The 19,741-nt window shown below is 46.0% G+C and overlaps 3 protein-coding genes, 1 long non-coding RNA gene and 1 other non-coding gene across 7 annotated transcripts; 1 reads left to right on the forward strand and 4 right to left on the reverse strand.

Moving 5' to 3' along the window:
• Positions 1–36: 36 nt before the first annotated feature.
• On the forward strand, positions 37–1,820 carry LOC117836159 (uncharacterized). Its single transcript, XR_004636026.2, has 3 exons — positions 37–351; positions 444–720; positions 1,464–1,820. It is a non-coding gene; the product is annotated as an uncharacterized lncRNA (long non-coding RNA).
• Positions 1,821–3,782: 1,962 nt separating this feature from the next.
• Positions 3,783–6,192, reverse strand: LOC117838548 (phenylacetaldehyde reductase). Its single transcript, XM_034718617.2, has 6 exons — positions 5,927–6,192; positions 5,626–5,804; positions 5,361–5,549; positions 4,931–5,093; positions 4,283–4,469; positions 3,783–4,145 (listed from the first exon to the last, which is right to left on the reverse strand). The coding sequence occupies exons 1-6, from the start codon at positions 6,051–6,053 to the stop codon at positions 4,001–4,003; spliced, it is 990 nt and encodes a 329-aa protein (XP_034574508.1). The 5' UTR covers positions 6,054–6,192; the 3' UTR covers positions 3,783–4,000.
• A 252-nt stretch (positions 6,193–6,444) lies between these two features.
• On the reverse strand, positions 6,445–12,814 carry LOC117838547 (uncharacterized). 2 transcript variants are annotated; one of them, XM_034718615.2, is made up of 11 exons: positions 12,571–12,814; positions 10,585–10,669; positions 9,979–10,278; positions 9,504–9,662; positions 8,791–8,931; positions 8,625–8,681; positions 7,872–8,010; positions 7,679–7,783; positions 7,368–7,585; positions 6,960–7,001; positions 6,445–6,840 (listed from the first exon to the last, which is right to left on the reverse strand). In XM_034718615.2, exons 1-11 carry the CDS (start codon positions 12,705–12,707, stop codon positions 6,661–6,663), a joined length of 1,563 nt encoding a protein of 520 aa, XP_034574506.1. In that variant the 5' UTR covers positions 12,708–12,814; the 3' UTR covers positions 6,445–6,660. The 2 variants fall into 2 exon arrangements, with proteins under 2 accessions (XP_034574506.1, XP_072147336.1); XM_072291235.1 differs by having other exon boundaries at positions 6,659–6,840; positions 6,907–7,001.
• A 658-nt stretch (positions 12,815–13,472) lies between these two features.
• Positions 13,473–13,633, reverse strand: LOC117841235 (U1 spliceosomal RNA). Its single transcript, XR_004637256.1, has one exon. It is a non-coding gene; the product is annotated as a U1 spliceosomal RNA (small nuclear RNA).
• Positions 13,634–14,216: 583 nt separating this feature from the next.
• Positions 14,217–18,109, reverse strand: LOC117840981 (protein FLX-like 1). 2 transcript variants are annotated; one of them, XM_034721538.2, is made up of 5 exons: positions 17,451–18,109; positions 15,957–16,129; positions 15,673–15,782; positions 15,031–15,181; positions 14,217–14,636 (listed from the first exon to the last, which is right to left on the reverse strand). In XM_034721538.2, exons 1-4 carry the CDS (start codon positions 18,011–18,013, stop codon positions 15,074–15,076), a joined length of 954 nt encoding a protein of 317 aa, XP_034577429.1. In that variant the 5' UTR covers positions 18,014–18,109; the 3' UTR covers positions 14,217–14,636; positions 15,031–15,073. The 2 variants fall into 2 exon arrangements, with proteins under 2 accessions (XP_034577429.1, XP_034577430.1); XM_034721539.2 differs by lacking the exon at positions 15,031–15,181 and having other exon boundaries at positions 17,451–18,098.
• Between the last annotated feature and the right edge of the window lie 1,632 nt (positions 18,110–19,741).

Genomic DNA, 19,741 nt, shown 5'->3' on the forward strand with positions numbered 1-19,741 from the left:
AGTTAAAAACGGCCGGCCTCTTCTAACCCTAACCTTATCCTCCCCCTTCCTACGCCGCCGCCTCGCTCGAGCCCTCCCCAAGCCGTCGCATGCTAGAGAAAGCCTCCCGAGGCCGCCCGCTCGATATCGTCGCCCCGGGGCCACCCGCTCCAGCGCCCCGAGCCACCGCGCTACCCCACGCTCACATTGTGGAGAGCTCACGGATCCGTTGCGGTTCGTGACGAAGGCCGACGGCGGTCGCGGCGAGCGAGCGATGTGGTGGCGCGGCGGCTACGCGTGCAAGAGGAGGCGCACGGGGAGCATGTCACCGCAGGGCACATCTGTGGCTGCTGGCCGAAGCCTTCATCTCAGGTAAAGCGAGCTCCCTTGTTCCTTCTCCTTGATTACTCTCTATTGTTCTCCCATTTGAAAGCCAGTGTTGCCGCACTCCTCCATTTTCGCAGCCATGGAGTTCTGGCTGCCAGGCTGCTCCAGCATGCGCTCCTAGCGGATGCGTTCCTCGTGGAGGCGACACTGGAGGGCCGGACTGCGGCTGAGACTCGGCAAGGTAGCGAGCGGCCGAACCTCTAGCAAAGGTGGCAACCTGACCTGAGAGCGGAGACCACCTCGACCGGTAACCCAATCCTAACAGGTTTATTCTAACTGCAAGTAAGGTGTTTGACGAAATGCCTCCTCAGCAGTCGACAAGACAACAAATCAGGAACACGCCATGAGATCCAGGTGATGCTCCTCTTCGTTGGTCCCACCTCTGTTGTCTACATGTGGTGCTCTGGAACTCTGATATGTTCTTATAGAGAGTAGAGACTAGATATTAGAGCACTAGAGAATCAGAGATTGTATTAGCTTCTTGCAGTGCTCTGTTCTTGTTGAGATATATGATCTATGAGTGATTACAGATGCAGCCATTATTCGGGATTGACGAGGATGGATCCATGTCTATGGATCTTGGATAATTCCATTTTGCACATGTGTGACTTGCTGGATAGAGATTAATTGAGTTTATACAACCGTGTGACTTGAGTAATTTGAAAATTATTTATCAAAACAAATTAATTCACGTGTGTGTACAGGTTGCTGGAAATATACCAATTGGAATGTTACCAAATAAATTGACTGTGCGTCGCTTCTTTCTGTTGTCTGTCTAGACCAAATGCAGGTTGTTGGAAGGTTACTTCTCTCTGTAGAGAAGGCTGTCCAGTTTATTTCCCTCTTTGCTGCTACATGAGAAATATTTAGCCGTCCAAATTCTATTTTGATGCCTGTTGCCATAACATCTATTCGGAAAATAATTAACAGTCGCATTCCTTGTAGGATGTCTTGCCTTATTTCCATCTTTCTAAATACTTATGCGCCAATGTTTGGAGACTTGCTTATATGCAACTTGATCTATTCTTTGTACATAAGACATTAGGAATTAGATGGATAAATAACGGCAGTAGCTAATCTAACCCATTCACTTGCAGGCTACTGGTTCTTCTCATGCTGCCTCGGAATCCGATAACAATGACAATGATGGTGGCCACAATAGCAACAGTGGAAGCCAAGCTATGTGATGGGCTCGTCAGTTGTGCAAAAACAGCATGCTATTTGGTAGTTTCTGAACTTTCACTGATGTGAACTCAACTTGTAACGTTTTGAAGTGTTTGGTCTGCATACACTTAGTTGGTAGGAGATACACTTGCTTTAGGGAAGACATGTGACACAGTGACAATGGTGTTTAAGCCAAACATTTGGACATCATCTTATATGTATGCTGTGTGTAATGGTCGAGCTCTGGTGTAGTTAAGCAATTTGTATGATTAAGTTGTGGTGTTCCATAATTGGACTATTATGTGAATGATTCAGATTTAATTGAAATTACCATTTCTTGAAAATAAATAGTTTCCCATTGGAATGACATCATCAAGGATTGTCATATTTCTCTGTCGGTAAAAAACAGTGAAGACAGTAAATTCTGTCGGTTGTAACCCGACAGGAAATTGTTTTCCTGACGGTAAACTGGTTGGTTATTCTCTGTCGGGCTTTTGTCGACAGGGAAAAAATTTCAAACCTGACGGAAGACATTTCCCTGTGTGGCAGATACCGACAGAAGAATGACCAAACCGACAGGGAAATGGAAAACCGACCGGCAAATTTTCATTTCCCTGTCGCTCTATCCCTAGTGGAAATTTTTTCACCTGTCGGTATTTTGAATTTCCCTGTTGGTTTTGTCACCTACAGGGGAATTCGAGTTTCCAGTAGTGCTAATAACTAAGTCGTATGTCTCATGCTCAAAACCGTTCTTACTTCCTCCATCCCAAATTACTATTCGTTTTGATTTTTCTTGATCTATCTTTTGCTATCACTACTGGAAAACGCAGCTTTAGTCCTGGTTGGATAGGGTCATAGATCCCAAAAATTCAACTAGGACTAAGTTTTCGAGACAAAAGGGGAGGTCACCCGGGATTAAAGGACCCCCTTTAGTCTCGGTTGCTAAAACCAACCGGAATTAAAAGAGGCGCGTGCTGCGCCTGCGTGGCCACCCCTTTAGTACTTAAGACTTTTTTTCAAATTATTTTCCATATTAATATTGTATGCAAGTCGTATATATATTTCATGACATATATATATACACACAATTCTTAGTATATTATACACATCAAACTAGTATTTATACAATTACTATATATACAATAATTTGTCCTCTTCATTCTTAGGATCATCCTCTCGTGGTGTTGCTCGGTGCGGCTATTGCACGTTCGTCGTAATAAAATTCTCCCGTGGGATTTATCACCTCGTCCACCAGGAATCCTATGAGACCACCTTGATTGCCAAAATCCTCTCCTCCAAGAGTTTTTGTTGAATATTAAACATCTGTAATTTGAAAATATGTGAACGTTACACGAACAATTAACTGTAAGGAGCTAGAAAATAATTAATTATTAATAGTTTTATTTTACGTACATTTATATCATGCAACAACAGCATCTTGTCTCACAGACGTAGTATCCACATAGATTATTGCCTCGTTCCTGTCTCAAGCACTTTAGCGGGAAAAAAATAAGTTATGAAATATTCGTGTTACAAAATGTACAAAATGTGCAAACTTCATACTTACCGGGAACTTTGTATTGAATATAAGTTTTTCTTTGAATTCACCACGGTGAGTCTTAAGAAATCGTTTCCATGCGCTACGGATTAAAATAATGAATGATATAGTGTTACGTGAAAATTTAGGAAACAAACTTTTGCATAGAGATAAAGGTTTAGAATTATTACAAGTTTAGCATGTCTTGAATGTCTTGGTACTCTGCCAGTGGTTTCCTCAATGAATCGAACACAACAACGTGGCTTTTGTCAATCATAATTATTAGGAGAATCCAGTGGAAACTGCGAACATAAATATTCATATTAGAACTAACTAACACTAATTAGGTAAGGAAAAGGAAAACAAAAATAGACGGTACCCATACTTACTTAAAGTTGTATGGCAGTAGTATGTATTCCTTGTAATTTTGTTTCTCCAAGAAATTATACACTACCTCCAATGTTTGCTTTGGTTGATCCGGTATCTGCTTTTGGTTAACGAGCAATGGATCCATGGCGCAAGCACAATACAGTCACATTAACCATTAGAACGGTCAGAGCAAAGCCCAACCCCACGCATCCCATTTGGTCCTACTTTTTCGTGAATAATTTGGTCCTACTTGAAAGTTGAAACCACGTGTTTCAAAATGGTCTGTCTCGCAAACATCCGAGCATTTTAGCTTCAAACCCACGCGAGAGTTTTATGGCCATCTATCTAGTCACGATTGGACGGCATGGTTTATTTCTTCCTCATGAGATTACGATTTTGCCCCTCTAAAAAGATCGAAGGGATGCTGCAGATGGAAATTAAAATCAAGCAGATAGGCGACACTTAAGCAAGTCTTTAGCTTTTCAGATTATCTAGTGACACCCTTATTACTGGTTTGTACTTAACTAGCGAAGGTCCAGGAAGACATCACAGTAGCCAGCCATCTCAAGAGATGTATCCCCTGCTCTTGAGGCTCTCCACAGCATCCCTGATGATCTTCTCCACGGGGCTGATCTGCAGACCCAGGGCGATGAGCTTCTTCGACCCCACCTCCGCTCTCACCAGCCCAGGCTGGGTGTCCTCGGGCAACCTGCGACACAAAGCAGCAAGCAGCACAAGGCTCAAGCACACTGATGCACACACCCAGAGATTGCTCTCCCACTGTCCCACAGGCCAACATGGAATGAAAAGAAGAACGTGTGGCTTGGAATTTGGATGGTCGCGTACTTGGGCACGTTGAGGTTGGGGTAGAGCTCGGCGACTTTGGCAGCGAAGTCGCTCCAGTGAGAGATGGACTCGACGCAGATGTGCCTCCCGGACGCTGATGGGTTCTCGAAGACAAGGATATGGGCCAAGGCAACGTCTTCCACATGAACTGGTCCCATGAAGAAATCCGCGTACTCCTCGGTGCAACCTGCAGGCAGAAAGGTGTTGCTTTGCTTCAATAATGTTCCCCTGATCTCGTAAAAACGGTATTATGGATACACTACATACATGTCATTTTTGTTTCGTTTCAACAAAGTCAATGCATGATCATTGTATCAACTGAAACTGCTGATGCCTGAAGTTTGTCCGAGTAGAATATCAAGTAGGAAAAAAAAAGGTTTCTCTTGCAGTCAATCTCTCTTTTTTTTCCCCAAAAAAAAAGATGTACTGTAGTAAAAAGGGTTTCAGAACTGAGGTGACACCCCTGGTACTGATCATGACGGATCGTTCAGTATGCTGATTTAAAGATGCTTTCAGAAGGACCGACCAAGACATGATAAGTTGATAGTTCCATTCACTTTTAAAAATTTTAAAAAAGGAGAAAAATATCAGATGTTGTCCAACCTTAGCAAGCAATACAATTATTGAACTGCTAGGAAGCATGCTTACCTTCGAGGAGGCGGCGAAACATGGCCATGCTAGCGTTGATGGTTGGCGGAATCATCGGCCCCAGGACTGTCCCCGGGTTAACCACAACCACATCTAGCCCCTCCTCCTCTGCAAACTTCCACGCTGCCTTCTCCGCCAGTGTCTTGGAAGCAGGGTACCACACCTAGCAAAAGCAAAGGGGACCTGAGATTTAACAGTGGAATTACTGACGAAATCCAAGCTGTGCGGAAGCTGCATCCTGCAAATTCTGCAGACCATCTTCAGTGCTGAGGATGTTTACTGTGTTTTCCAAGCTGATTATATAATCAGATAATGTAAATACATCGTACATGCATGATGTACGCTACAATGCCATTGTTCCCAAAATTTAGAGTTCGTTCATCGAGGAGGATGAACCCAAGCTGGAGTTGCCCAGTAGGCGAAGGCTCACCCCGTTCTTCTCGCAGTAGTCGATGTCGGTCCAGCAGCGCTCGTCGCGGACCTCGCCGGCGGGCCACCCGGGGCTGGGCACGATGGCCGAGATAGACGAGGTCACCACCACCCGCCGCACGCTCCCGGCCTCCTTGGCGGCGCGCAGCACGTTCAGTGTCCCCTCCACCGCCGGCACCATCAGCTGGTTCTGCGGCCACAAAACGGAGCGCGCCGGTTAACGGGCGGGCCGGAGCGGCGACGGGGCAACGGCGAATAGTACCCACCTGGGGGTCCTTGACGGCGTCGACGGTGCATGGGGAGGCGAGGTGGAAGACGCCCGCGCAGCCCCGCGCGGCGTCGATGAGCGCCGCGCCGTCGAGGAGGTCGCAGCGGAAGATGCTCATGCGGCCCTCGCCGGCGCCGGCGGCGAGCGCGAGGAGGTGGTCCGTCTCCGCTTTGTCACCTGCAAGTCACCGGCAAATCACAACCTCCGCATCGCAACGAAGCCACCAGTCTTCGCGTTGCGCCATTCATGACGATTGCGAGCTTCGGAAAGCAAAGCCGGAGAGCGGCGGCGCTACTGACCGGGGTTGAGGACGCCGGCGCGGACGTTGTAGCCGCGGTCGAGGAGGCGGCGGACGAGCGTCGAGCCGATGAAGCCGCTGGCACCGGTGACCAGCACCGTCTCCCCCTTCCCTTCCCCGCTCGCCATCTCCGATCCCTCCGGTGCCTCACCTGTCTCTCTCGCCGTCCTTTCTCCTCTCTAAACTGAGCTGAGGTCTCGTACTCTTAAGAGTGTGTGTGTCGAGTCGAGTGGCTACCGGACGCCCGATCTCGTGGGATGCGGTTGGTACCCACTTCGGGATCTGACAAAACAGTAACCTCTTTTGGATTTTCCACAACAGTCACAGCCCGGCACAATTCATCGGGCACTGCAGTAAAGCCTTGTCCTGTTGCAGACCTTCCGTACAGATAGGAACAGAGTAAATGGCACGGTACAGTCCACGTCTTCATTACATGGAAGCTACAAGCTTCCATGACTGCAACAGCGTACTCGTGGCTTGACCTCAACAAGGACGTGCATGCCGTTTCACCACGAAGAATAGTCCAAAATGAAAACAGAATTTTACATTATCAGAGGACATGCATCTTTCCCTGAAGAACTTGGACAACAGAGACCTCGTACACGTTCGACTCGCCCGTACAAAAACACCGCAGGTTAGTGCATCGGTCAATAGGGTTCCTTGCTCGTGGTCGCACGCAGACGAAGGCCTGCGGCACATGGTGAAAAGGCAGCAGACACTGGCTGCTAGTATGGCCTACAACTCTGTCTTGACGCTCTCAGCGCTAGCGACCCTGTATCCCTTCTGCGAGAGCAATCCTGTGAAGAAACCGGACACCTTGGAGCTGAACGTGGCGGGCTCCTCTCCTGCCACGGGCGGCTTGATCTTGCATATCATGTCATAGTCATGCTTCAGGTGCGGTTTCACTATCTTCTCCTGTACAAGCACACGATGTTAGTAAGAAAAAAACATTATTCAAAAGGATTGGCAGTGAAAACTTGCCTTTGCTTCATCAGTGTGGAGCATGAAAGGAGAAGCTGTGTTATTGTATTTACCTTGAACTCCTCAAATGGGCAGAAATCTTTGTTACCGCAACCCTGCATACATATAGTCCAACAGGAAAAATTAAGTACGGGAACTGTCGATGTTGTAATCAACATGCCATTTTGACTTGTGGTATTCTAAAGCTTGGCATACGCCAAACTATACTGATGCAAATTGAAACAAAAAAGAACACAAGTAAAGGGATATAGTAGTGTAGATTTCAGGACACCATTAGCTGACATCCATGACTGGCTTACAGTAAACCACCTCTCCCTCTACTACCCCCAAAAAAAAAGTTTCAACATATAGGGGAGCAAAGAGAGTTTATGAATTTGGTCATACAATATATCCAGATCCCAGCAGCTGGATAGAACAAATATATTAATACATCAAAAATACATGAAGGTAATAACTCTTACTGGCATCAAAACTGGGATTTCGTTGTGTAGAACTTGAATGACATATGAGTTATTTTGACTCCCAAAAGTGCTGCCATCCGATGTTTTGCCTGGGCACTGGTACAAAACCAGCATATTGTTACCAGCAAAGGGGGCTACAACACTGCCCTTCCAGTTTCTTCCCTGTGGTGGCATAGGTGGCAGATCCAATGCTTCCTCCCGCTGTATCTTCTCAAAATCTAAGCAGGCAAATGAGAGACCAATCATCAATATGTAATTCACAGAGGAAGAATTAATGCGCCCATGGACTAGGTGAAGAGGGGAAAACATACCTGAGCCTTCAAGAAAAAGACCAAGAAGGCAGCTGAAAGGAACAACAGTTTCTGCGTGTGCAAATCGGAGCCTTGCCTTTTCATACGTACCATCAGGGTGGTGTTCTATGATACCAAGAATTATTTAGTTATGATTCCAAGAAACAGATCCTAACAACCAGCAAACTTTGCTGGATTCATGAAATACAGCTACCTTCTTTAGCTATGATTGCTTCTTCCATTGACTGGACAACATCCTTGAGCAATGGCAGTCCCATCCGGTAGTTAATTGACTCACCATAGCCTTTTAGAACAAAACCCTCCAAATCATCTGTCCACTCTAGAAAATAAACCTAAACAGCACTTTAATTATTAAACAAAAGCAAAGTGAATCAATGCTCTAAAAATAAGAATTACTTCAAAGCATGCAAACAGCAGTAATAAAGCATAACAGATTACTGAAGAAAGAACACTAAACCTAAAGTGCAGGTCAGAAAGCATACTAACTATACATTCTGTTAACACACTATTTTTCAGGTAGCATACTCAATTTCATGATCAGCACACATTTTGGATACAATAGGATGTGATGTGCTCTCAACCAAACAATAACTGGTGGGATGACGAATTACAGTTGAGAAATGAGAATATTTCACTGTCTACCAATACCAACTGGGGAGGCTTCATTTTATGAAAAGCTTGAGCTGCATAAACTGCTAGCGCCAATGAACTTTGAAGGAAACCAGACCGTTCACAAACATACACTTTCTGAAGCATTCACCACCTCATGGAGTTTACGATATTTGGAAACTAGCAGTCAACGCTAAAAAGTTTTAAGGCCGGATATTTATGCAGCGTACTTGTCCACAACAACGCACCAAGAACAGAAGGGGACAAAAGTTTTTACAGTTAAAAAATTTCAAGCATGGAGCATGGCAAAAGCTATAGCTGTCCAGAGACGACCTACCTCAGCTTCATTAAAAAGCCCACAAGCTTGATTGGTTATATTCAATAAAGATGCTTCCTGGATTGAGAAACATTCAAAAGTTAATCATATTTAACTCCAGAGTGTCAAGGTAGGTATTTTCAGAAACACATGGCAGAAAACCACAGCAACATCCTTCACTCATTACCTGCTTGCAAAGAAACCAGAGAGAAGAGACATCCTGAGTTGTAAAATTGAGGTGATAACGATTGACAAGTGCAGCTGTGACATGCTCTAGAACCGGCTCCTTTTGCTTCTTGACATCAGGCTCCTTCCTTTTCCTGTATGCCTGGCAATGGTTTCAAATTTACTGATCTTTAGTCAAATATTACTCATTGCAAGTTGTACAAGCAAAAGAACGATATTTAGCATATTGTACCTGTAGCAATTTACAAGTGCCAAACAGGGAATGATATACTTAACATAAAAGGCACACAAAAAAGGAGACATGAGCATGACCCTTCTAAAAAATAAAGGAAAAATAGTAGATGAGACCAAGTTCATAAGCCGGATAGGGGCAAACAGAAGAGTAGATGCATCACATGAAACAATTGTCTGTAAAACAACAGAGTAACATCTCGAGGCCACTTGTTTATATGTTAGCATATATGATGTATGAAATTGTTTAGAAACTAGCACAACATGGTAGCACCATTTGACATCACTGCTGCCAATTTATGTCTTTCTATAAGGTACATTCTACAAGGCTCGATTAGAGTAGGGCGCTTCAAGTATCAAATTATTTAATAAGACCTGAGCAGCCTCTAGATACAGAGACAATGGAACAAAAAATTCAGGTCAAATAAGCACACCTGTCTATGCTGTTGTTCTTAAAAATGTTGGTGCTACAATAAATAGTACCTTGTATGTCTCACAGCTGTCAAAGAATCTCAGACAAATATCACTTGCACGACTCTCGCTCAGAACAGAAAAGGCACGGTTGTTCCCTGGTCCAAGCTTTCCTTTCCCAGAAAGCAGTCCCAAACCAAATGCTACTGCACTAGCTGATGCTCGAGAAACCTGCATTTTAAGCAATATAGCAATAGTTAACCTGCTGTGCCTCAGTAGAAATCAGCAACATTTGATGACTGTAATTGGAACCATATATGCTGATTCACCTATTCTGCTCAGTAATCGGATTCATCTTAGTGTAAATTACGGGTTTGTCACAATAGACCCCTTTCTCCCAAAAAAAAACAGCAACCAGAATCACAAGGCAGTATGACAATCAAAGTGTGGCACATATTACCTTTCTGGTGAGGACGGAAAGAGGATAATTTCATATATAGATGTAAGATACATGGAAGTAAATCAAAGAACCTATGTCAGAGCTAACCTGAGTTGCTCTTATTGAATATACATCTGGGTGATATTCGTCATCAAAAAGGTCTTGAAACCTCTCCTTCACTCTGGTCGCTAAGTTGTAAAGCTCTTCTTCTCCTTCACTAGTCAGCTCACCACCTTTAGTCCTACCCTTCCAACGCGACTCCCAGCCCTTTATCCAGGATGGAATTTTCTTGAGAGAATCACTCTTGAGACCTTGTTTTGCCTCATTTATAAGAGCTTCCAGCCTGATTGACAATCTATCAAGCTCCTTGATTCGCTTCTTGGTAGGAGCACGAGTCCCATGTCTTGCCTAGGAAACAAAAACAAAATTATCAAATAGTTTCCATTTTATCATACCTAAATATGCACTCCTTCATGTGCAGTATATAATTATATTTGCAGTTATAAACAAAATATAAACAGTTTGTCCATTACACACTGGGATCCTTCTAACTCAAAAGGGAGTTCAGCACCATATAGAGAAATTGCAAATATGACGGATGTTAGCTACACTATTCTCCTCCAAAAAAGGGAATGAACACGAAGTTGCAAACACATCACAAAGAACTAGAACTGCATAGATCAAAGGCAGCAAAATGTATGGAAGCAAACTTACCACTAGATTGAGGTGGATCACACGGCACCCATCTGGGATTGTCGGCATAGAATTGACACTATTGGAGCCTCTGGCCACATCATACCTGAACATCGCCAAGGGTAGAGAGCATTTTGTTCAGTGAAGAAATGTTGGGGATAGGAATCAATTTACGGTTTTACACAATAGTGTTATTCAGATCGCAGTATCGCACTTATTACTGATATGAGCTCTAGATGGCAAGCCCCCTGTTCCATTTCTGCTAGTATTATTCAGACCACACTTATTACTGATATGAGCTCTAGAAGGCAAGCCCCCAATTTCATTTCTGATACTTGTAAAACACAATGTGTTCATACAAAACACCATAGGATCATAACAACATTTTTTAAAAAAAAATAGTTGTATTGTACCACCTAGATATAGCCATGAATGCTAAAATTCAGGTCTGAAAGTTGCAGCAGATCCATTATCCATACTACAAGCAAACACTGAAACTGTTGAGGTTTACACTTACATCAGACAGACAACCAAGTTTCATTTATCAGAAATTAGCATTCATTCGTCAGAAATTTAGTTCAATCGAGAGCTAGTGGCAGCATCACCCCGAGGCAGAGCTGCGGAGGACTCTACAGGTGTCCGGAGTTGGCCTCCGCCTATTTCGTAGAAGTCTAGGTCTGGGGACCTTAGGAGCTGCACAGCAGATAAATATGGGGAAAATTGGGTATGTACCATTGAAAGATATCAAGTTTTGCAATATACCATTAAAAGATCACTTCTTTGCTATATACCATCAAAAGGTCACAATGTTATTGGTTTGTATCACTTCCGTTAACTTTGCTAATGCCAGTCTATTTTGTACACAGTCATCTTCTTCCTTGGCTCTTCCTGCTCAAACTCAACCTCACCGGAGAGGGAAAGTCCAGTGAGCTCATGTTCCTCCCTTGTCCTCTATTGTACTCCATGATTTCTCGGCTTCTCGCCACCTCCCCGAACGACATCCTCCAACCACTGTCTCTCCTGAAGTCTCTGCCAGCTGCCACCGTCCAGCCTGTTGCAGTGAAAGGTGAGGCCATGCCCTATCCCCACCGCCGCAGCAGCCACGTCCTTGGCTAGTAATGGTATCGTACAAACAGGCACCGGAGGCAAGCTGTTCGAGGACGCATCGAAGCATGACCTTCAGCCTGCCCCAAAGGACTCCCCAAATGGCGATGCTGCAGCGGACCCGATTTGCAATTTCACCGCCAATCAACCATCCACCAATCCCTCGTGCCTTTGTGCTAGCTCCTTACTTTCCCCACTCCCCACGCAATCAAAGCAGCTAAGAATGAATTTGCTCAAAACAGAAAGGGGAAATCGGCACAACTACTCGTACAACACAGAAATCGATAAGCTGTCGTCGGCCCGGCCACCAGGAACAGCTGCTGGCAGGAGCTCCGCATGGTAGAGAAGGGCCGAGCGGAGGCGTGGGCGAGCGCTACAAGAGGTCAGGGGGTGCGGCGACGGCTTGAGGGGCTTCGTGAGATGCGAATGGCCAGCTATGCGTGAAGATACGACGGAAATGGAGGAGAGGACAATACCAGAACTCCTCAGGAAAAAAAGAGAAGCAATGGAGGTGACGGAAACCTCACGGAATGGTACAGATCGATAATTTATGAGCTTTCAATGATATATATCAAACAAGTGATCTTTTAATGATATATTTCTAAACTTGATACCTTTCGGTGGTACAAATCCAATTTTCCCGGACGGCGGGTCAGTTTGCGCGGCTCGCGCTTCATCCCCATCGCATGAAGCGCGGCCGGCGGTGCCCCAACACTGGAAGGCTCAAAGCCTCAAACCACCCACCCGCAACTCCTAAGCCCTGGGCCTAATCCCCCCTAATAACGCGATGGGAACACCGAACACGTACACTCAAATCTTACTACCGCAGTTTCGCCATGAACCCACAAGAGAACAGGTTCAGATCAGCGGCCAGAGAGCGTCGAGCGGCAAGTGAGGCGGCACCTGGTGACGGTGGAGAGGTGGCGGCGGACGTCGAACTCGCCGGCCCCTGCCGCCCTCCGGAGGGAAGCGGCCGCGAGGAGCGCCGCGGCGACGAGGAGCAGCAGCTGAGGGAAGAGCGGCGCGCGCGGAGTGGCCATGGCGAATTCGATTCGCCTTTCTCGATTTGGTGCTTTCTTTCCCTTCCAGGTGGGGGAAGAGGGCTTGCCGCCTGGTGGGTTCGAGTCGAGTCGTTCGATGGTTCGGACGGTGACCCCGGCCGGTTATGTAGGTGGGCGGCGCCGGCGGACGCGACACGTTCACCGAGCCACCTGGACGGTTCGTCGCGGACGCGGGTCGCGCTGGACGGCCGCGATTGCGCGGAGCACGTTGTGCTGGGTTTTAAAACGTGCCCGTGTGACGCTAGGCTGCCACGTCCACGTGAAAGGAACGTACTCTCACGCGGCTGATACGTATGGGTCCACGCCTCTGCGGAGACCTCACAGTCACTGTGTCATGGACGCACGCTCACAATTGCTGTGTTGCTTGTGACATAACCTGATTTAGTTCGTGTGTAATCTACACTACACCGTGCTACTAAAATAGACCCCTTTTTTTATATGCTCAGTGACTTCAAATGAAACACAAAACTGACTCAAAAGACGGTTCATATAATAAATCTGAAACAAAAATAACCATACAGCGGATGGAAAGACAACTCCTCCCGTAGAGGACATAAATGAAATATTGCCAATCTAAGCAGATGACCATATCGCGAAATTTTGCAAAAAAAAATTCTAAGGATGAGGAGCCGAGTATCGAACAGCAAATTTTGTTACTCTTTTTCGCCCTGTAGTCCTACGTGACCATATTGCAAGCTTGCCAACACACTACACGAGATACCAAAATTTAATTTGTTAGAATTGGCGGGGGCCGCGCGAACGCGTACCCCCTCTGCCACAAATTATGACGTCCACTCTCCCACTTGGGGAGATGGTAAGCCAGCGCACCCGCCAAGTGCAATGCGGGCCACTGACCTAGGCCACGGGCCTTCTTGATCGCCCGTCGATCCCGTCCAGGTAAGTATGGAGCAAAGGGGCACGGGGGGCTCATCTTATAGCGGGAGCTCGCCGCGTACCCGCCTTCGGCTGCCGAGGTGGTACTAAACTCGCAGACAGAACCGAGCGAGCCAACGATTCCCCGCTCTGCCGCAGTGCCGCCGGGCCCTCCGTGAGCTAGTGAGACAATGGGCCTTCTAAGTTTGGGCCGATAGGAAACAACCAGGCTAAACAAACTTCTCCTCCCTAAACATGGGCTCCGTGTGCATGAAAGAAGATGTTTCCGAGCCTCATACGCTATAATACGCTATAATTCCTGTGTGCTTTACCTTGCGTTTTTCTTCCAATTCTGCGGGCTACATACTCTCGCGAAAGAGAGAAGGATTCCTAAAAAATGTCAAAAGTTTTACACACGCTGGCAGCCTACTTTCAAAATCAGGTGCACATGAAAGACTGAAAGGTCTAAACAATTAAACGGCCGCCTGAAGTGAAAAGGTTAATCCACAGAATGAATTGAATGATGCTGTGGCCTTCTCTGCTGGGCAGGAGGAGGAACAAATTTTCTAGTCTCAGCAGGCAACAGCAACAAAACTTGATCTCGGCGAGCAAAGATGATCCAACTTGCTAGCATTATCCATTTTTATATACAGATGTCTGCACCACCAAAAGTGAGTCATCAGCATCCCTGAATAACAACACCGATCTGCAGAACTAACTGATGAATCATCAGGCTAGTACATCGAGAAGCAAGAAAGATTTCTGCTCCAAATTCCGACTCATACATTCTGGAACAAATTGACCAGAAAAGAAAAACATGAACACGAGGACTTCCAGCACTTCCATGTAATGAATATCTCTAACATGCTTAGTTTGGCTGATTCTGCAACTATCCTTTTACATTGAGATGGCAGGCAAGTCTAAGCTATCTTGAGTTGGCAGTCATCTTTGAACATTGGTGTGCTGGCTCTCATATTGTCCATACGAAACAGGTTGACTCATGTAATGAGAATTGCCTTCGGTGTGCATATGAGCCTGCAATTTAGAAGATGAGATGTCAAGATAAGATTCAAGGTCAATTTTCAGTTGAGCTGCTCATTGTCTTGTGCAGTCATTATTTCAAAGGCCTTGTAGAGGGGGAACAAAGGGTACTTTAAACAGGATAAAAATTCGTTTTCCACAGCAGGGACCACGCCTGAATTTTATTATTTAACAAAGCAAAAAAATAACAAAGGTCATCATCCACATAGTGTTCAAGACATGCCAGAACTAATGGCCTTACCAACAAGACACCAAACAAATGAGCGCGGTCCTAATTCGACAACAGAGCACAACTCTTTATTGGCAAAACATATTAACGTGAAACACTCTGTTTAAGAAAGGGGGGATAATAATAAGCTAACTAGACCAAAAATATCTGAAGTCACACCAGATGAGATTATCACAGTTAGTGTGACGCCAGTAGTAGAAGGCTAGAAGCAGTGTACATGTCTACAGGCATCTTTCCAGAAATTAAGCCCCAACGGGATAGGTGTTATGTTTCTGCTGCAACCATGCAAGTGGTTCCCATACTTAAGAGCCTACATAGCAAAATCCATAAGTAATATGTCAACTAAGGAGGTTATTTGACTGGGGAAGGTATAAAACAAAGTGATCGTGCCAATCTACTCAACTTCTTACAGATAAAAGGGGAATTCCAGAAACACAAAACAACAAGGCATATTATTTAGAGATCTAGTGCAAATGCACAAAGGAGCGGAAACCAAATTTTCAGTGTACTAGGAAGATATATAGACCCTATTTTAAAGGTAAAAATGAGAAACATAACATAGATGAGGAAAAGAAAATAAGAAAAATAACACAGAAGAGAAGGAGAGAGGAGTTAAAGTGTTGATCATTAGTCATCCAAAAATAAATAACTGTTCTTCGAGTAACACAAATCAGAAATCAATTCTGGAATCATATTTTCATTGGTGTGATTCAACAGACTACAATTATTAATCCAGGCAAAGAAATGTTGAAGTTAAAACTAAAGCAAATAAGAGAACAATTATAAAGCAAGTAAACAAACCTGATTAGTGCTATAAGCATCGGGATAAGAGTGTGCAGCATATGTTGGATCAGGATTTCCGTACATTCCGGGACATGTTGCCTCGGAATTGCCATAAGCTGCAGGATACCCTGAGATAGGATTACAAAGAAGGAAAAAGAAAAACTTGTTCAGAACAATTACACAAGAAAGCCTGAAATGCCATATGGCTAATATGCTAAGCCCCTAAGCCTATTGTCCCTTAATACTTCAATTCTACTTAAAAGGGAAGTGATAATATACTCAAAGCAGATTCAGTATGATACCAGAGTTAGGAACAGCTGCTGCTGAGTTGACAGCCGTGGTCCCTTTTTCAGCATTTAAAAGCTCTCCTCGAAGCCTCTCAATCTCACTAGCCACAGCGATCATATTTTTCTCCATTGCTTTACTTTGTTCGAGGTTATCAGAATGTGCCTTCTTTTCGAAATCAACCGCAGCTCTGTCAATATTATGCAAAAGACATCAGAGAGAAACAACATATCAATATTAGGTCCAATTATGGACCGGATTGTCACTTAAAGTGGAGCAAACCACTTAAAAAGTGTAAGGACCCAGATCCTCACTCTGATAGTTTATGGACCTAGTTGAGATTTCAGGAAAAGTTTAAGGAGGCCTAGTGCATTCCATTGTGATTATTGCTTTTGGATGGAAGGACTAGTGTGGTTCAGGTGGTCGGTAGACAGTGGCAGATCAATGCATTGGTACAAATGAGCTGATAAGATATTTGCAGAACATGCAGCCACACCACACTTCATTTTTGGTTGAATTTTGCTTATCGTTCATGGCTCGAGCCTGAACTTTTTGTATTTGCCCCAAAATATCCTGGGACCAAATATGATTTTTGCCTCATATGCAGGTTTCACATATATATATATATATATTTGAATCAGGTTTGGTAAAAAAGTTCAAGCATGAAAATAGCTAGGTTCATTAGTTGGCCTAAACAAGTGTTGTGCTCTACACTCTCTATGCCCACTGGAAACATTGCACCATGAAAAGTGTGGTGGAATGGCCTGCATGCCGACTTCGCAGCTATCCTCAACAAAGAAAACGGGTAATGTTTCAATTCACCAAAAGTGTGATAGAATCATACAAAACCCTTGATAGATGATAATATCATAACAAATTCAATAGCTTCTATGCATCAATCTCAATAAACCAGTCCAAACTCCAAAGCTTAAAGCACGGTGAGTAGCAGAATTGGGTTAGGGACACTGCTGCTGCAAATCTACTTGACGTATCATTCTATCCAAGATGCATCAACTAGGAAATGTAATAACGGCAATGCTACCAGACTGTCTACTCATTATTCATTAACCATCTAAAAAGACTACTCTCCAAAGTTGGCCTGCAAGGCATTGCAAATCTGTTGTTAGCAAACCATGTGCAATTGGCACACTGACAGTGTAAAAGCTTCCTTGGATAAAGCAGCTTGCTTAAGGAGGACAAAAAAATGAATGCTTCTCTTTTACAAAGCAGTTGAATTGATGCTGTGCGTGACTGCATGTATGACAGCTCTCCGAAGTAGCTCTATGAGCAGGTTCGAAGAGCAGCTGTGTAACATATATATCCTGAATTCCTAATCATCCTACACGAGGTGTGGCATGCTCTTGTATATTTACAAACTTCGCACAGCAATCATCAAAATGCATGCTACTTTCAATATAAACTGGGAGACATCTTGAGGTCGAAAAACCGTCACAACGCATATCTAGCAGTGGATACTAAACGTGAGTGATTAAATGAACCAACAGCAATACCTGCCCTTCTGGATCTCCCGGCGCATGGTTTCAATCTGGGCACGGACGGAATCGGTCTTACTCGCCTCGGCCTTCTTGCGCGCGAGGTGGTCCCGTAGGACCTGGAGTCGGCTGACGAGCTCGGCGCGCGCCCTCGCGAGCACCTGGATGTCGGCGTGCACCTGGTCGACCTCCGCGCGCGCCGCGGCGACGGCCCTCGCCTCGGCCTCGATGTGCGCCGCCTGTTCTGCCAGGGCGCGCACCTCGTTCTCCCGCTCGGCGCGGGCCCTGGTGGCGGCGACGGAGACCGCCCGCAGCTCGTGCTGCGCCGCGATGAGCTGCTGCTGGAGCGCGACGTGCGTGGCGGCGAACCGCTGGTTGTCGATGAGGAGCTCCTGGGTGTCCTGGTCCCGGGCGACGAGGCGCTCCTCGATCACGGCGAAGGCGGGGTGCGCGGCGGAGGCGGAGGAGGGCGCGGGCGCGGACGCCGGGACGGCGGCCGACGCCGCCCCCGGCGCGCGGCCGAGAAGGGGCGGGTTGGGATCGGCCAGGCTGATGACGTGGGGCCCGCGCCTTGCGGCCATCGAAGGCGGCGGCGGTGGCTGGCGCCGCGGCGCTGGGGATTGGGTCGGGTCGGATTGGTTGTTCGCCTCGGCGAGGGCAGAGAGGCGAGAGGGGAAGGAAGCAGGGGAAGACGAGGACGACCAGTAACCGTCGGCACTAGTCTATCTTTTGGGCTTTTGTGGGCTGAATTCGCAGGTCATATGGGCCAGGAGAACTCATACATTACAATCACTGCAGCCCACGCGCTATCACACAATCCCACCCATCTACTTCTCTCTCGTTGGATTAAAAGTCCCTTCGAGCCCAACAACGTCACGGCATTTTCGGCCTCGTTCGGCCCAGATGTATTTTTTATTCAACAATGTGTCGGTTCAAGTGGCATTATCTTGGTGGTTAGCGGTTGGTAGCGCGAGTCGTGCCGTGTGTGATTACGATTTCGTGTTGACTTTGGTCGGTCGAATCTCCACCGAATTCCTTCTACGTTTGAATATTCGGTGCAGGGCAGCACAGGTTTGGCAGGCCGACGTGTACCGTACGTGCCCCGTTCGTGTGAAGCCTCCAAACCGCCAAACGTCTGCTGGCCGCCAGACTCCTCTCTGGTCGTATAAAGCAACCGAATTGCAGACCGCAGCGTAAAGACACGGATCTTGCGCGCAAACCATCAACGCAGTTTTTTGTCGTGTTTAAATGAATCCTCCACGTCGCCGCTGGAGCTACAAAACGAAATGATGCCATTTTTACTTGGTCCTTATACCAGTTACCGCACGGAAAGGTTGTCCTCAAAAAACAAAAACAAAAACAAAAACAAAAAAAAATCTTGAGAGTTTAAACACGTGATGTACGCATGCAGTACAGGCACAGCACTAGCTAGGTAGCGAGCCCTTGCCTGAGTGAGTGAAGCGTGCAAGGAAGAAAGAGGCAAAAGCTTTGCTACCAAATTACCAATCAGTGCAGTAACCATCGGCTCCTCGCAATAGTGCAAAAGTTGAGTGCTCTGGTCAGGGTTTGCTTCCACTGTTTCATTTCGCATCCTGCCGACCTAACCTTTCAAATTTAGGCAGCGTGATTCGAACAAAATTAGGCCTGTTACCAACAAGAAAAGGGAGGCGTCGCATAGATGTGCGTACAGTAATAATTTTTTTTCCCCCTCATGCGGCGTGGTGAGAAAGCATAAATGGGCTCAACAGGTTGTCAAATTCAGATGGTAAAAAACAACGCTGGGACAATCTGCTGTAGCGAAGTACTCCGTAGCTAGCTGTGACCGTGCTGTTGGGTGTGCAGATGGAATGGGCCTCGAGCGGTTGCCGGTTGGTCTCCAGTCGGTGGGAGGGAGTGGGACTTCATTAATCATCCACCGGTCGCCATCTTAAGCCCCTTGCACGAAGCATGGATCTCATGCATAGCAACGGGCCTACCCCATACCAGTTCCCTTCCCTTCCGGCATGGTCCAGGCCTCCAAACCAAAGCCCCGAACTGATGCGCTCAACTGTTGCGTCGGCTGGGTGACCAAGCTTTGCTCCAACACGACCAGGTTGTCAGTAGCCTTAAGGCTAATCCCAGTGGAAGTTTCATAGAAGTTTCATGCACATTAAATACGGTGACACATCAGCATATGTGATGACATGGCATGGTAGTTATGAAGTGAGAGAGGGAAAGAGTTTCATCAGGATGAAACTGTGTATACACTGTTTCCAAGACTATGAAACCTATTGAAACTTGCATTGTGGGCTATAGAGTTTCATTTCATC

Source organism: Setaria viridis, chromosome 9, assembly GCF_005286985.2.
Source record: "Setaria viridis chromosome 9, Setaria_viridis_v4.0, whole genome shotgun sequence".
NCBI lineage: Eukaryota > Viridiplantae > Streptophyta > Magnoliopsida > Poales > Poaceae > Setaria > Setaria viridis.

What these genes read in the sequence shown, in the direction of transcription:
- LOC117838548 (XM_034718617.2), bottom strand. Translation starts at nt 6,053, where the DNA reads ATGGCGAGCGGGGAAGGGAAGGGGGAGACGGTGCTGGTCACCGGTGCC. An exon ending in ACGCCGTCAAGGACCCCCAG is followed by an intron (nt 5,550 to 5,625) that starts GTGGGTACTATT and finishes TTGTGGCCGCAG; the next exon opens with AACCAGCTGATGGTGCCGGC. An exon ending in ACTACTGCGAGAAGAACGGG is followed by an intron (nt 5,094 to 5,360) that starts GTGAGCCTTCGC and finishes TGCTTTTGCTAG; the next exon opens with GTGTGGTACCCTGCTTCCAA.
- LOC117838547 (XM_034718615.2), bottom strand. Translation starts at nt 12,707, where the DNA reads ATGGCCACTCCGCGCGCGCCGCTCTTCCCTCAGCTGCTGCTCCTCGTC. An exon ending in TGATCCACCTCAATCTAGTG is followed by an intron (nt 10,279 to 10,584) that starts GTAAGTTTGCTT and finishes TTTGTTTCCTAG; the next exon opens with GCAAGACATGGGACTCGTGC. An exon ending in ATTCAATAAGAGCAACTCAG is followed by an intron (nt 9,663 to 9,978) that starts GTTAGCTCTGAC and finishes CTTAAAATGCAG; the next exon opens with GTTTCTCGAGCATCAGCTAG.
- LOC117840981 (XM_034721538.2), bottom strand. Translation starts at nt 18,013, where the DNA reads ATGGCCGCAAGGCGCGGGCCCCACGTCATCAGCCTGGCCGATCCCAAC. An exon ending in CGGGAGATCCAGAAGGGCAG is followed by an intron (nt 16,130 to 17,450) that starts GTATTGCTGTTG and finishes TAATATTGACAG; the next exon opens with AGCTGCGGTTGATTTCGAAA. An exon ending in ATGCTTATAGCACTAATCAG is followed by an intron (nt 15,182 to 15,672) that starts GTTTGTTTACTT and finishes TTTGCTATGTAG; the next exon opens with GCTCTTAAGTATGGGAACCA.